The sequence below is a fragment of the Barbus barbus genome (genome assembly GCF_936440315.1).
Source record: "Barbus barbus genome assembly, chromosome: 34".
NCBI classification, from domain to species: Eukaryota; Metazoa; Chordata; class Actinopteri; order Cypriniformes; family Cyprinidae; genus Barbus; species Barbus barbus.
In genome coordinates this window covers 13,388,195-13,403,173 of record NC_136762.1, presented here as the reverse complement: position 1 = coordinate 13,403,173, position 14,979 = coordinate 13,388,195, and the positions used below count along the sequence as shown (strand labels likewise).

At 38.3% G+C, this 14,979-nt stretch overlaps 1 protein-coding gene across 3 annotated transcripts in view; it reads left to right on the top strand.

Moving 5' to 3' along the window:
* Window positions 1-14,979, top strand: part of LOC306853981 (unconventional myosin-XVIIIa-like) — a 121,356-nt gene that overhangs the window by 69,467 nt on the left and 36,910 nt on the right. For all 3 annotated transcript variants that reach the window (XM_079391726.1, XM_079391725.1, XM_079391727.1), the window contains exons 16-21: window positions 19-178; window positions 715-901; window positions 2,059-2,296; window positions 2,771-2,880; window positions 5,709-5,774; window positions 10,079-10,207. In XM_079391726.1, coding sequence (XP_079247852.1) covers window positions 19-178; window positions 715-901; window positions 2,059-2,296; window positions 2,771-2,880; window positions 5,709-5,774; window positions 10,079-10,207 — 890 coding nt within the window. The remainder of the gene's footprint in view (window positions 1-18; window positions 179-714; window positions 902-2,058; window positions 2,297-2,770; window positions 2,881-5,708; window positions 5,775-10,078; window positions 10,208-14,979) is intronic.

Below are 14,979 nucleotides of genomic sequence, written 5' to 3'. Positions count from 1 at the left end.
TGTGCTCAATGCCCTCAGGCCCCGCCCTGCTGCTGAAGAGTGAGAAGGGACATCACTTCCTGTTGGGTCACAGCCATGGGACTGACTGGGTTGAGTATGATGCTAGCGGCTGGTTGAGCCATGCCAAACAGAATCCTGCCTCTCAGAATGCAGCCATTTTACTGCAGGACTCTCAGAAGTAAGACCCTAATATCTGCCTGCTGGTACAAACATTTTTTAATGCTGTGATTTTGGGTTGCGTATAACTAAATGTGAAAACACAATGAAAATCATTAATTTATGGTTAAATGTTTATAAGAGAAGAAATTAAGACAGCCAAGAAATTGTAATATTTATTGATTTTTTTTAAAACTTTAAATAACAATCATATAAATACTGTTTTGTATTATACAGTACAATAGTATTATTGCAATATTAACTTATTTATTTAATTTTTATAATTTAAATAATAAAAAATACATTTATTATTAGTGTATAGTAAAACTGAATGGGGATATTTTTGCATTTACCTGAAGTGTTTTGGTCAAATTAACATTTACTATATGTTCAGTGTTTGGGAAGCTAATGCTGTTTGTTACTGAAAAAGCAATTGCTTATATACGATTATGTATAATGGCTATAGTTTTTGCTTATTTCAAATGTTGCATAATTTACTTGTGGAGGCGTTAAATGATCCAGCTCATTCTGTGTGAACTCTGGTCCTTCTGTCTGCAGGAAGAATATCAGCAGCTTGTTTATGGGGCGTTCAGGGGGTGCCACAGTTTTGTCAGGTTCTATTGCTGGGCTTGAGGGCGGATCACAGTTGGCCCTGCGCAGGGCCACAAGCATGAGAAAGACCTTCACCACTGGTGTGGCCGCTGTTAAAAAGAAGTCCCTCTGCATCCAGATTAAACTGCAAGTGGTAAGTACTTCAAATGTGAAAACTACATCCATACACTAATGCATTCAAAACAGCTAGACGGAGAGCAACGGAATGGAACCTTATTATGGACCTCCTTGACTGGAACAGAAAATGCAGGGCTCTCAAGATGTGTTTTTGAGATCCTAGAGCTAAAACTCAGCATGCTAATTAGAGCACTGCCACTAAAATATGAAGTAGAAAATCTAGATAAACTAGTTACCCTCATTAATAAGTTAGTCAACCAATATGACTAAAAGTCGATGATACAGTTTTTTGATGGCCAATGGAATATCTTAGAGCAGGATAACCGATGTCCTATTTAATTTAAAGAGTATAAGTGCTAATAATTAAATGTATATTTATTTTAGTGTGACGGAGAGACCTTAAAGTGTGAGTTCACCCAAAAATGAAAATTAGCCTGTTTTACACACCCTCAAAGAATCCTAGGTGTATATGACTTTCTTCTTTCAGACGAATCCAATCAGAGTTATATAAAAAATCCTTGCCCCTCGAAGCCTTACGATGGGGTAAGCGGGTGTCCAGAATAGTCCAGAAGACGTGAAATAAAGTGCGCGCATCCGTAATGAAACGTAGCTCACAAGACTCCGGGGGGTGAATTAAAGGCCTCCTGCGAATCCATGCGTTTTTGTAAGATAAATATCCATATTTCAAACGTAATAAACACTTTTGTCTCTTTTTTAACTTTTTTTATGACACCTACGTCATCCGCCGGAAAGGCTTGCACGTATGACAGTCAGCGGAAGTGAGAAAAAAGTGTTTATTACGTTTGAAATATGGATATTTATCTTAAAAAACGCATGGATTCACTACAGCACAATTGATGAGCAAAATTTGCACATCGCCCGAAATAAACAACCTTCTGGATGCCAAATTCGCTCCCGTGATTTTCATCCACCTTATGACTACTCGGGTCGTTATCACACATAGTATTTACCAAACTAGAAGTAAATCATTTTAAAATCAAATATTATGAAAAAAAATAAACCTGTAAAACAAACATTCGTACTTTAGTAAGAGTGGTTAAAATAGAAGTCCCGGCACTATCAAAATAAAGGTCCCACTTCCATTTTTCAGCCAAACGTAGCGGCCAATAATTGAAAAATTGCTTGAAACTTAATGTGACTGTTTTCCCATAGGATGCGCTGATAGACACAGTGCGGCGGTCCAGGGTGCACTTCGTGCACTGTCTGTTGCCTAAAGCAGAGACTTCGGCTGGGGATTTGAAGGTGCTGGGAGGACCCTCATCTCGCTCTGGGGAGATAGATGCACACGGAGAAAGCTGTGACAACGGCCTCATGCAGCTGGATGTGTGCTTGCTCCGGGCGCAGCTGCGCGGCTCCAAACTGCTCGACGCCCTGCGCATCTACCGCCAAGGTTAGAAAAAGCAAGACATTTAAAACATAAGATAAAGACAGAGAATGACCCTGGTTATCGATCTGTGACCTTATATTTTGAAGAGAGTGTGTTCAAATTTTCCATGCAGGTTTGACTTTTCAGAATATCTAGTTTTTCTCGCAGGGTTTGTTGACCTTTGTAGGGCTTATGTGGCCAGGCGCTATGTAGTATTCTAGATGTAATTTTTTTTTATTCTTGGAGACGTTCATGGGCTTATTTTGTTGAGTAGTCTTTTTGAAAACATTGCAGTGAAATCAGCAAAATGTCACTGGAAAATGTTTTGGCACATTTCAGCCTAAAGCCCCGAGTAAGCAGAACATTCTCAAGATAAGCGACTGACCAATGCCCTCATCATTGGTCTCTGCTGAACCTCCACAGACTTTGTAGCTTTCTAGAATCACACATGTCCTTCTCCTGTAACACTCCTGTCATTTGGCTGTCCTCTTGCTCAAGGTTATCCTGATCATTTGGTCATTTCGGAGTTCCGTCGCCGCTTTGATGTGCTGACTCCCCACCTGACAAAGAAACATGGGCGGAACTACATCGTAACCGATGAGAGAAGGGTGAGTGTCCTTTTAATGTGTGTGTTTGTGAGTGTGTTGTTTCTCTAAGTGCGTTTTGGCTCCTCCTTCATGAGCTGCTCTTCCATGTAATTGATTATGACAGTGCTCAGGGCAGAGAGCTTTGCTGTTGATTAATGGGGCTGTAGTACACATCTTTTCCCCCTTAATCTCAGCTCTGCTCTGGTGACAGGGCAATAAAGGCTTTAATCAGGGCCAAGAGTGACGACTCTATCAGTGGCATCCTGGCCTATCACTGACCCCGCTTCTGTTATTGAGTCTACAAAGATCTGTAATGTCTTAATGTGAACTTTGTGTATACAATATATGTATTTTAAATATGTATATTATACATGTGTGTTTATATAGTATCAGTTAAACATAATTAACTGAATATAGGTTTCTCATGACCATAAAGATAGTTTGAGCGAAAGGCATATACTTAAATGCTTTATTGGCTTTTTGACAAATATAAATGATAATGTATCAAATGGCAATAATGAATTTACTAAACCAAAAAATATGTATGCGTGTATATATATATATATATATATATATATATGTATATGAATATGAAGAGTTTGGTTCCAAAACAAGTTTCCACCAAAATCAGTATTGTATATGGTCGGTATTGAAAAGTCTATTTTTAATTTTATGCAAAATACGATATTTGTCCTGTTATTCTGTCATGTTTTTTTTTTTTCAAACCGCGACAAACGCCAGTCTCCTTTCTCTGCAGAATGCGATAAATCCGCTCAGCCAATCACAGCGCACCATTCCACGCACTGTAAACATTACCGGTAATGGCAGCGCTTTGAATACACCCGGCATCCTAGTTTTCCTCAACTACTTTGTGATCAACAAACAAACTAAAATTAGGGCTGCACGATAAATCTTATGTGATTGTCATGCGCATCTCGTCAGTAAAGCCGGTTCTGTGATCTCCATCACGTGCTTTCAGATGGAGCAATATCGCGTTCATAATTGCAGATGAATCTGATTATGAACGCGATAATGATAATAATAATAATAATACCTTTTATTTATAGGCGCCTTTCAAGACACTCAAAGACACCGTACAGTAAAATAAAAAACATAAAACACAAGCATTATAACATTTAACACATTAAACAAGCAAATCATTAAAAGCTATTCTAAACAAATATGCTTTTATCTGAACTTTAAAATGGGAAATTGAGTCCAGCTGGCGAATGTACAAAGGTAAAGAGTTCCATAACTTCGAAAGAAAGACAAATATCGAAAGACGATAGCTTGTCAGTGTAAGTGTTTTTATTAATGCCATTAATGTTTTTGTTATATAGCCTACAGTTTATAGCACTAGTCAACTAAATGAATATAACATGCCAAAGACTGATTGAATGTATTTTAGTCCAGTGCCTGTATATAAGATTAGTATTGACCAAGTTCAGAGGCTGTCATATGTGGATCAACTTACTTTGTTGTGTATTTTCAATATGAAAAAATAACTTTTATATTGATTCAATGGATTTATTGCATTTTGGGGGAAAAAAAGATGAGTTTTTATAATAAATCTTTGAAAATCAAAATCTGGATTTGAATTTTTAATGTTATTATAACCTAAATATGCTATGTGAGAGTTTGAAACAGAAAATAGTGGTTTTCATCTTGCCACTTTCTTGGTAAAGAAAGACATTTTTATATATATATATATATATATATATATATATATATATATATATATATATATATATATATATATATATATATATATATATATATATATATATATATACATACATACATACATACATACATACATACATACATACACACATATATATATATATATATATATATATATATATATATATATATATATATATATATATATATATATATATATATATATATACTATTTAATTTGATATTTTTTTTTATTCTTTTACTTTAATGGACCAATTTAGTGAACTAAATTGCAGTTTAAATTAATTTGAGTTTTATTTTATTTTTATTGACCAGAGAGTGAAGAGACTAAACTAAAATATAGTTTAGAATTAATCTGATTTAGTTTCAAATGATAAAGTTAGTTAAAGTATACAGTGGATCCAATTTAATTTTATTTATTTTATAGTATGAATGGACCAGAGAGTAAAGGAAAGAATATAATATAAAAAATATATAGTTTTGATTACATTTTTTGGTCCCAGTTCCAATACTTCTATTTGTTATTTGATGACGTACTACTTTTGACTGGTACTGTATGTATATTATAATTTTTTATAGCACACAGGTAATAGGTCAGTCTTAGAACATGTTATAGACTCAAATAGGTCTATGTATCTCAGGAGAGTGATCTTTGTTTTCATGTTGCTTTTGCTATGTTTTTCAGAGGTCTCTCTTTGGGACCTAATTCTCAGCAGATTCCCCATTAGACCTGTGATCTGTTTGGTGCTGCTCAGTCTGAGATGTGGCTTTTGGCTTGTCTCTCACCATTGAACCTGTTCACCAGTCAGCCCCTGTGCCCCTGCAGAGAGCACTCAATACCTCCCTGTGCTTTTAGCTCAAACTCTAGCCATTAGTCATCAGTCCACTGAGATTTTTTTAATCCCCTGCCATGTTGTTATTTGCCTGACATCTTGTCAGGAAGAAAGCACTCATGGGAGAGTGGAAGAGAGGGGTCAGACATTAAGACAGTTGTTTGTTACCTAGTTTCCCCAAGGTGGCTTAGCTTTTGGACAAAGAGCACCCCAGTCAGCACTCTGTCCACTTGGTGCCCTGCTGAGGTGGAAGGCATACAAGATCTTTATGTCTGTTTCACTGTTTGATACGTGGGTGTCTGTGTGTTTCAGGCTGTTGAAGAGCTGCTGGAGTCTCTTGAGCTGGAAAAAAGCAGTTATCACATGGGCTTGAGCAGGGTAAGTCATTCCTCACAATACATGTACTAAACATTAAAAACGATAATGTAGCTAATGATTTTAGACCTAGAAGTGGCTTATTACCTGCAATACTTAAGCTGTTCACTCTAGCTAGCAGAGTTTTTATGTAATTTAAATGTCTGGCATGCTTCAACATGCTAACTAGGCCTTCTCAATTAATCAAAAAAATTGTCAAGATTGCGATTACGGAAAAGTGTCAATGCACATATCATGTCGGTTTACTCCTTTTGCATTTATTTACAGTGTGTTTTGTAGCAACTGAGCATTGTAAACAATCACAGACGTGTCTGTTGATTTTAAGATTGGGGGATTTAAACTCTTGACATCTGGCAACCGCAACCATGAAAGCTTGTGAAGGCTTCTTACCAATGCAAGATAACACAAATGACAAATTAAAATGAAACGTTTCCAGGATAAATAACCAGCAGACAAATATTGCTGATGATTGTGCTTAATAAATCGAGAGAATCAGAAATTGTGATAATGGTTAAAATATAATTTATTGCACAGCCTGAATCAACTCTGAACTGACTTGAGAAATAATGACACCATTGGTTTTTAAAAAAATTTTTTTTTATCATAATCATGAAGCTCTAAATTCATCTAAAAAAGAAAGACTTCACATATTCAGTCGCGCCATGTTATGGATCAGTGCATTGAGTCAGTTTGTGGCATACAGATTCGGCCTGAGTCACAAGGATCAGTTCCAAACAGATGGCATGATTTCCATTTAGATTGCCGAAACGTTCGCTTTTTCTACACCTCTTAGACACAGACAGACTTTAATCCGCTCTGCCGCTGTGCTCACATCTGGATGGAAAGTTCGACAGGGTGGGCTTCGGCCAAAAAGACTCGTCTCCTCCTCTCCCACCGTGAAGCACTCTCTGCTCTGGGCCGACGCTTTACCCAGAATGCTAAGCTGCAGATGGGACATGGCTGGCATCATTGGCAGGCATCATTGGCGGGCGTGTTGTAGCGAGAGAGACAATTATTCAGAGGTTTTCTGAGAACACATGAGCCAGGCTGGAAGGTTGTGCTATTGCACACTGGGTCTCCCCTAAACTTCGAATGATTAAAGCAGAATTCCCTTTGTGCATCTTCTGTAGACGATAGATTGATTTTGGCGAGGCACCGGCTTGCTTTGTTTGGTTTACTCTGGCTTGGCGCACGACGATAACTCACTACAAACACCATTCAGCCCAGCAAGATATTGTGCTTCCAGACAAAGAACAGAAGCCTGGAGAGAGAGCCAGGATAATGACATTCTGATAAATAGCTGATTACATAAATGGGAATAGATAAAAATGTGTCCAGGAAATACACAAATGATTAGTTGGCGGCCATCGTTTTAGAATTCTGCTTCACACCACTGATAGTGATTTGTACATACAGTGGCCGTTTTAATTTATTCTATTTTATTTTACTGTGTTTTGTTTTGTTTAAAATAGTAGGGCTATTATTATTTTTGTAATCTAAAAAACATAAGTAAAAAACAAAAAAATTAAGTAATTTTGAAACCTTATTAAAAATTGAAGTATTAAAGGAAAATTTATTTAGTTTCAATTAAAGATCTAGGGCCAGATTTACTAACAGCATGCATCAGCGCAAACCGTCTTTTGGCATTAAACTAGTACTGTCAGGATTTACTTAAGACGCGCAGTGAAGAATTAGCGCTGAAAAGGCGTGGACAGTTATTTTTGCGCCTGACCTTATTGAATATGCATTTGTAGGAGTTTCCATTTCAGACGCAACATTTCTGGGAGGAGAGTATTAAAATGAATCACGCAACGTGATTTACTAATGTATGCACTCGTCAAATTACTGGTATTTACGTCATTATTTAACGGCCAAACAAAGCATGTCTTAAAGCAGGTGGCAATTTGGGCTGTTCTTCTGTTTAATGTGCGCATTGTAAGTAAATCACCCGCAGAATTTTCCCCTCACATCTGCGCTTTTATGGAATTGAGCTCTAACGCTAATTTGCCCTGTTTAGTAAATCTGGCCACTAGTTTCTTGTGTACAGATGCCACTTAGTTTTATGTCTACTGTAGTAACATTAAGACATTTTTAAATGTGTCCAAATTTTTGGGGAGTCAGTGTTGATGTGAACAAGATCCTAAGCAATCATGAACTCCCTCCACTGCTTATTGAAAACAGTCATTGTACAGTTGCCACCTTAGTACAATACATCCGTCTAAATCACAGACTCCCCCACAGACTTACACACAAGCTCCTCTTTGCGCTCCTCCATCGTCATTTGTTTCCCCTTCTCTTCATGAGGAATGTCATTCTCTTGGTCTCCATGGAAAACGCTGCCATTTGACCCCCGTGAAAGGACCTTTCCACCACACTGACCTTCGGTGCTCTTGTGAGGAAAAGCCTGGCGAATCACAGGCCTGCTGGGTGAATGTCATGGGGTGACTTGGCTAACAAGCAGCCGCATGCAACAGAGACATTTCTGAACACTATCATCATGTTCTTCAAGTGAACCCTTCCAACAGAGTCTCTGAGGATGATGTAATTCAGTAAAATAGTATTTCGCAGATGCTTCCTGATGCCGAGGGGTAATGTAGTTGTGAGTATTTTAGCATCTCCACCTAATCTTACATTTGACTCGAGAGGACCATGAATGAAGTTCTCGTTTGTTTGATATCCGGCCTTTTTTTTGTGGCACATCTTCACTGACATTGAGAAATGAAACTCAATTTTCCCTTGCTACTCTCCTGAGGTGGAGAGGTTCCTCTCTGATATTACACCTGTCTGAAAGCAGATAAGTGTGTGTGTGTGTGTGTGTGTGTGTGTGTGTGTGTATTGGCTGCCCAGCAGGTAGCTCAGCCCTGATGTTCTAATTTACGGGGTTGCAAAGGGTTGTGGGGGAGCATTTCAGGTAAACGTATTGTCCTTTATTTTTATTTGTGGTACCATTGGGTTGGCAGTCGAATGCCATGGGGTCCGAAAGCTGTCAAACTTTGAATATGGAATCATTTCATAACACTCCATTCTCCCCTATGATCTGATGCTTGGAGCTCTGAGAGATTGCCTCCTGTAATAACAATAAGCGAGTCTCTACATCACTGAAAGGCTCTGGCTGCCTTTAATGTAAAAAGGAAGATTATACTGCAGAGCTGCTCCAGATAAAGGCTCAATCAAGAGGCATTTGTTGCCATTCCCTCAGATGAGTAGTAATTGCAGCAGTGGACTCTCATCCTCCCTTCTCTCTCCCTCTCTTTCTCTCTCTCTCTATAAATATATATATATATCTCAAACCAATTTCCCAAAGCAGTACTTCTTTCCAGCACAGGCTCTCAGGTACACCCCAGATTCTGTGCAGTTTTAATTAGGATTCTGTTCATCTAGATTAATCCATCTTTTAAAACTAATAGAATGCTAATGCAATTAGACTATGTCCACAGAGTTTGATGAATGCACGTCTGGAAAAAACGCAAGGTCCACTTCCCTCAAATTTCTCTGATTAAATGGCCTAATGGAGTTGGATTCCGAAGTGTTAATCCAACTCGATTTGACACCCCCACCACAGAGCGGAAAATTACGAGTAAACAGAGCATGGGCAGAGGTTTAGAGGAAATCCTCACGCTTTCAGACAGGGTTACTGCAGAACTTATTTGCAGGAAAGGAAAATCTGGGACTATGAAATTTTATATATATATATGTGTATATATATGTGTGTGTGTGTATATATGTGTGTGTGTATATGTATGTATGTATGTATGTATGTATTTTTACATTACTGTATCTCTTTGGGTAAGACCCTTTGGGTAAAAGTGTGACAAAAGTTTTAATTTAAGTGTGTGTGTGTGTGTGTGTGTGTGTGTGTGCATGTTTATGTGGCTTATGAGGACACAAATTTGTATAATGACATGGGTATGACAGAGGTATTACAATATGAAGGTGGTTTATGAGGACACTGCCTATGTCCCCGTAATTCAAAAGGCTTAAAAAACATACTAAATGGTGTTTTTTTGAAAATCTAAAAATGCAGAAAGTGTCCTGTGAGGGCTAAGTTTAGGTGTAGGGTTGGTGTAGGGCAATAGCATACACAGTTTGTTCAGTATAAAAACCATTACGCCTATGGAGAGTCCCCATAAACCACATAAACCAACGTGTGTGTGTGTGTGAGATTAATAAACCTAAATTTAACAAACAGAATTTAATATTAAATATTTGAATTAACATTGTACAATTAACCAAATGTGATGAATTCAATTGATGAATTTTTATTTATTGTTATTTCTATATATCTCATAGATGTGGTCTGTTTGCAGGTATTCTTCAGGGCAGGTGTTTTGGCTAAGCTAGAGGAGCACAGAGATATCCAGACCAGACGCAACATCACCCTGTTTCAGGCAGCGTGCAGGGGCTACTTGTCCCGACAAGCCTTCAAGAAGAGGAAGGTAAGTCCTCCTTACCTCATAAAAAGGAATTCATAATGTAAATAATTTACACTGTATGAAACATTTAAGACATTTTAAGTTTTGTGCTTGAGCATCTCTTTCCCGCTCTCAGTCAGAGTTCTCAGCACTCGAGTTCATTTGTCGTGAGGTTTGTCTCCGAGTCCATCAGAATGTCAGTGCAGTCTTGAGAAAATCCCTCTGCCTGTGGCCTCGGCTGACAGATAACATTCAGAGTATCTCCAGGGAAGAAGACACCTACCCCACTGCCCTCCATCACAGGCCTATCGATTCTTCCACCACTGTGTGCCCTGTACTCGCCTACCCCCTCTCTGTCCATTAATTTCTGCTTTGCCACTCACTTCGTCTCTTTTTGGGTTTAAGCCCTAGCGTCTTGTATTTTGTTCTGCCTTGCTTTCAGTCTCTGATCCTCTGTGCTCTATTCTCACTCTCTCACTTCCACACTCATGCGGCCCTCAGTGGGATTGGCTCAGGATGTGAGGGCCTGTCCTACAGTTGCCTGTGACTCTGTCTCTGTCTCTTGAGAAGACTGGGCCCCTGTTTCAGTAAAGTTTGTGTAAAAGGAGGAGGTGGGCTCGATGTAACTCCTCACGCTGCTGTTGGCCCTCGGTGGTCAGCTGCCTTGGCAGTACAGCTTCATCAACAACATCCACTTCCTCTTTCAGTGTTGTACACAAACCAAGAAGGCTTTCCTTGGTGAGACTTTGTTTTCAGTTTATCTCAAAGCTCCTGAAAGGAAACAAGGCTGTTTACTGGATGTTTGGCTGTAAGTAAAGGGAGTTTGAATGAGTTTGTTTGCACTTGTGGGCTGTTGTTTGTATCGTAGATGTTAGTAGGGGTTGTTTTCTTCATTTAGATATGTTTTTTGCCTCTGTTGTTTAGTAGGGCTCCTTGTAAGGCGTCTTTTGTTACATTGATTTGTAGGTGAGCCGCTTTATAGCTGTTGCCATAAAAGATGTCTTGTGTACTTCTAGATTTGTTTAACTTCTTCAAAGAAGAAGTTCTTGACTAAGTACTGCAGCTTTCCATTTGCTGGCGGGTTCACTGTTATTTTCCGCTTTCTGTAAAATTATTGTCCCAACAAAGAGCCTTGTCTGGATGCCTCCGGATCACAGCAACCTGTCCCAAAAGGAATTTATTTGCTTATAAAGGAATCTTTTATCAAGCACATGTCAGAAACCTGTGCTTCACGCTAGACTGAGAGATCAGTCTAGGGATTTGTACTGGGTTGTCGCTATAGAAAGTCTCCTGATGGGCCGTAACCTCAGACGCCCATGGACTTGTCAGTGACTATATAATGAATATTACATGCAAAAAGGCCAACACTTTCTTTTTCTGACAAGCTGTAATCTGATTTAATGGTTTTAAACTATTTCTGGAAGTCAAGGTACACAAATAAGCACTTTTGAGAATGAAATAATCACAGAATTTGGTTTTCTGGATAGTGACATCAGATCTTTGAAATAAATGAACTGAAATAAAAGGACACTATTTGCAGAACTTACTAAAATTAAATATTAAATTGGTACTTTTTAATTGTGTAGTTTTTTTTTTTTTTTGTCTACAACCTGCCACAAATGGACATTCTGTCTGTCTTTTTTATTTAAATAAATATTTTTTGAAATAGGCATTAACACTCTTATTTAGTGTTAATAGTAATTAGTATTCTTATTTTCTAATTTGAGTGGAACGGGTAGGTTTTCACGGGTGTGTCATTGTCACGTCTGTAAACATTAAGAAGTTGTCCCAGCTACTTGGCTATCGCATGTGAGGATCCTGCAGGTGGCGGATCGTTTATAGCCTTTTCTCACAGCAGCTGGAATAATTAAATGTATCATTTTGATGGCCGATTGTAATCCAGAAAGGATTGTGTTTATGAAACACATGTGAATGAAATTAAATTATATTCCAGTTTTAAATGTGCTTCTGATTACAGAGAGCCTTATTACACAAGATTTGTATTTTAAAGAAAACCAGTTCGAAGGGAGCATAATTTGCTTTTTGAGTTAGAAGAATTTCTTAATGTGAAATTTGAAAGGCATGACAATTCGATTAGACTGTACAGAAATTGAAATCTACACATTAATACACACTATACTCAGTCACGCAATGCTGATGTTGTTAACATTGAATAATTTGAGAATAAAGTATAACAATAATAATAATTTACATGGTTTGATCATGTGATATGAGCTAACTGATCTTTAGATTTACTCATCATTGGTGGTGCGATTTATTGTAATGCTTTTTTCCTCAGTTGGTCAGAACAAACGTGGCAGACTTGTTACTTGTTACTTGTTCAGATGGTAATATACAGTGACAATTCTTATTTGGGTCATATATTCCAAGACATAGGCGAATTACAGTAAACATCCACACCGGTGCGGTGATTGACAGCAACACGTTCAGCTCAAAACATTAGATTCATCCGCGCTGGAGCCATGCCAGAGGACATCCCCTGCAAGGAAGATAATTCTGCAACTAACTGCAATTCAAGGTTTTCAAACAGAGATGGCGACAAAGAGGCAAAACTTACGGACTGCACCTTTAAGTAATGGCTGCTGAAAATTCAGCTTTACTATTATAGGAATAAACTTTAAAATATGTTACAATAGAACACAGTTATTTTAATTTGTAATATTTCACTGCATTTTCTTGTCAACTAAATTCAGCCTTGGTGAGCATAGGAGACTTCTTTCAAAAACATCAAAGAATCTTACTGTTTTCATTCAAATCCATGCCGTGTGGCTGACACAGAAGAGTGTACGCAGTTTGCGTCCAGCGGATGTTCTCCAAATTGGTGCCACGCTGACACTTTGAATTGTTGATTAAAGTCATTGTTTTTTTTGTTTTTTTTTAACCACTGAAGGCCCAGAAAAGTATAAAAAACATTGTCAGTGTTAATTGTTTGGCAGTCAATGGGACAGTCACAAGCCTCCCGGTTTTCATCTAAAATATCTTAAATTGTGTTCCGAAGACGAACAAAGCTTTTACGGGTTTGAAACAACATGGGGGTAAGTGATTAATGACAATTTTCATTTTGGGGTGGAGTAACCCTTTAATCATTTTATAGTATTCTTCAGCAAAATGAACTACGGTCAGTTATTTTACATGTCATAAGATGGTCTTTTACATTCTTTATGTGCAAACTGAACCATTATTCTGATTAAATGTCTGGTTATGTGACACTACAAAGGCTGAAAACCGTCTTGAACAGATTCTCAGTATCATATCCTCTTCCAAATCTAAAAAAGTGAGTGGAAAGTGGAAGTGGATGTGATGGAGTCATTTCTGTTTTGTAGGATGTATTTATGTCAAGACAAGCAGAGTTGAGTTGAATCGTTACGGCAGATCCCTGAGAGACAGCCATGTGGGACCAGGCTTCCTGTGGCAAACCACAGTTGCCACAATGCAAAATCAATTTGCTTGTTTCTCTCTCAGATCGATAATGGAGGGATCTCAGCACCTTGAAGTCCGTTCCAGTTTTAGAGTATGTTCTAAGCCTTCAGTCCTTCCAGATTTCTGTCTTTCCTCTTTCCTCCATTCTGTTTGTCTCTGTGGGGGGCATCTGAAAGAAGAACAACTCCACGTGGGTTTCTTTGAAGCTCGCCGGACCCTCCCCAAGTTTCTTTGACGTTCAACGGAATTGACACTAGAGGGAGCTGGGAATTTCACGAATGCCAATCGTGTGTCTAATTAACTCATTGCCTAAAGACACAAGCTTTCGATCCAAGTGTGAACAGGTGCCCTCGCAGACACGTGTGAGTGCGCTCAAATGTCCTCGAATGCCACCTGCTGATCCGTATTCAAATTCACACCACACACCTGTTGGAAGGGTTGTGGCTGATTTTGTTGGAGTCGCATCCGATCCTGCCAGGCCCCAGGGCTCACAGGCACCATTTCCTCCAGACAGCCATTTTAATTAGGAAGCTCTTCCTGATTTCGCCGTCTCTTACAAGCTGTTTGGTGGCTGTTTGTGGCATTTGTTGTGGTCAAAGCGTGTCAAATGAGCTGCGGTGCATATGTCGGCCACGCGCTGCCTCTGTTCTGTGCCGAAGCTTTCTCGCCGTGACTAATTAGACATAGCTTGAACGCAATGTGCATGGACTCTGTCCCGTTAATGTGCTGAATTGGGCCTATCTAATTGGGTTTCCAGATAATCCTCTATTATTTGAATCGTCCCTGTTCCTGCAGCATGTAAATCTTATGCAGGGTTTAAATCAACTGCCAAGTAGTATTGAAGTTTAATTGAATTACTCAAAGGAGCTTGGGGCTTTTGCTTCGAGCTGCATTTCTATACAGTTGGTACGACTCCAGAATCACTCCTCTATATAGCCTTCTGACGGGCTCATTGAAGAAAATGTGTTTGTTTTACATTTATTCTTCCTGTGATCAACACAAGTAATGGGCGTTTTGCTGAGGGTTTTTTAGGGTAGTCTAGATTAGAACTAAGTGGGAGATGACTGACTGTGTGTTCATGCCATGTTAGAAATATGAAAAATATAAGTTCTCAAATTGAAATAATTTGTGTGGTTGGCACATGAAATGACGCAACATACAGTATATATATATATATATGCACATATCCTCATTAATAGATTCTCAGAAGCCTCATGATAATTCTGTGAAATTGATAAGTAGGCCTACACAATGTAATGAATAAAATGTAAACATAAATAAATAATTAAATAAATAAAAGAAAATATTTTTATAGTATTTGTTCATTTAATTTAAATCTTAAATTCATTTTCTAA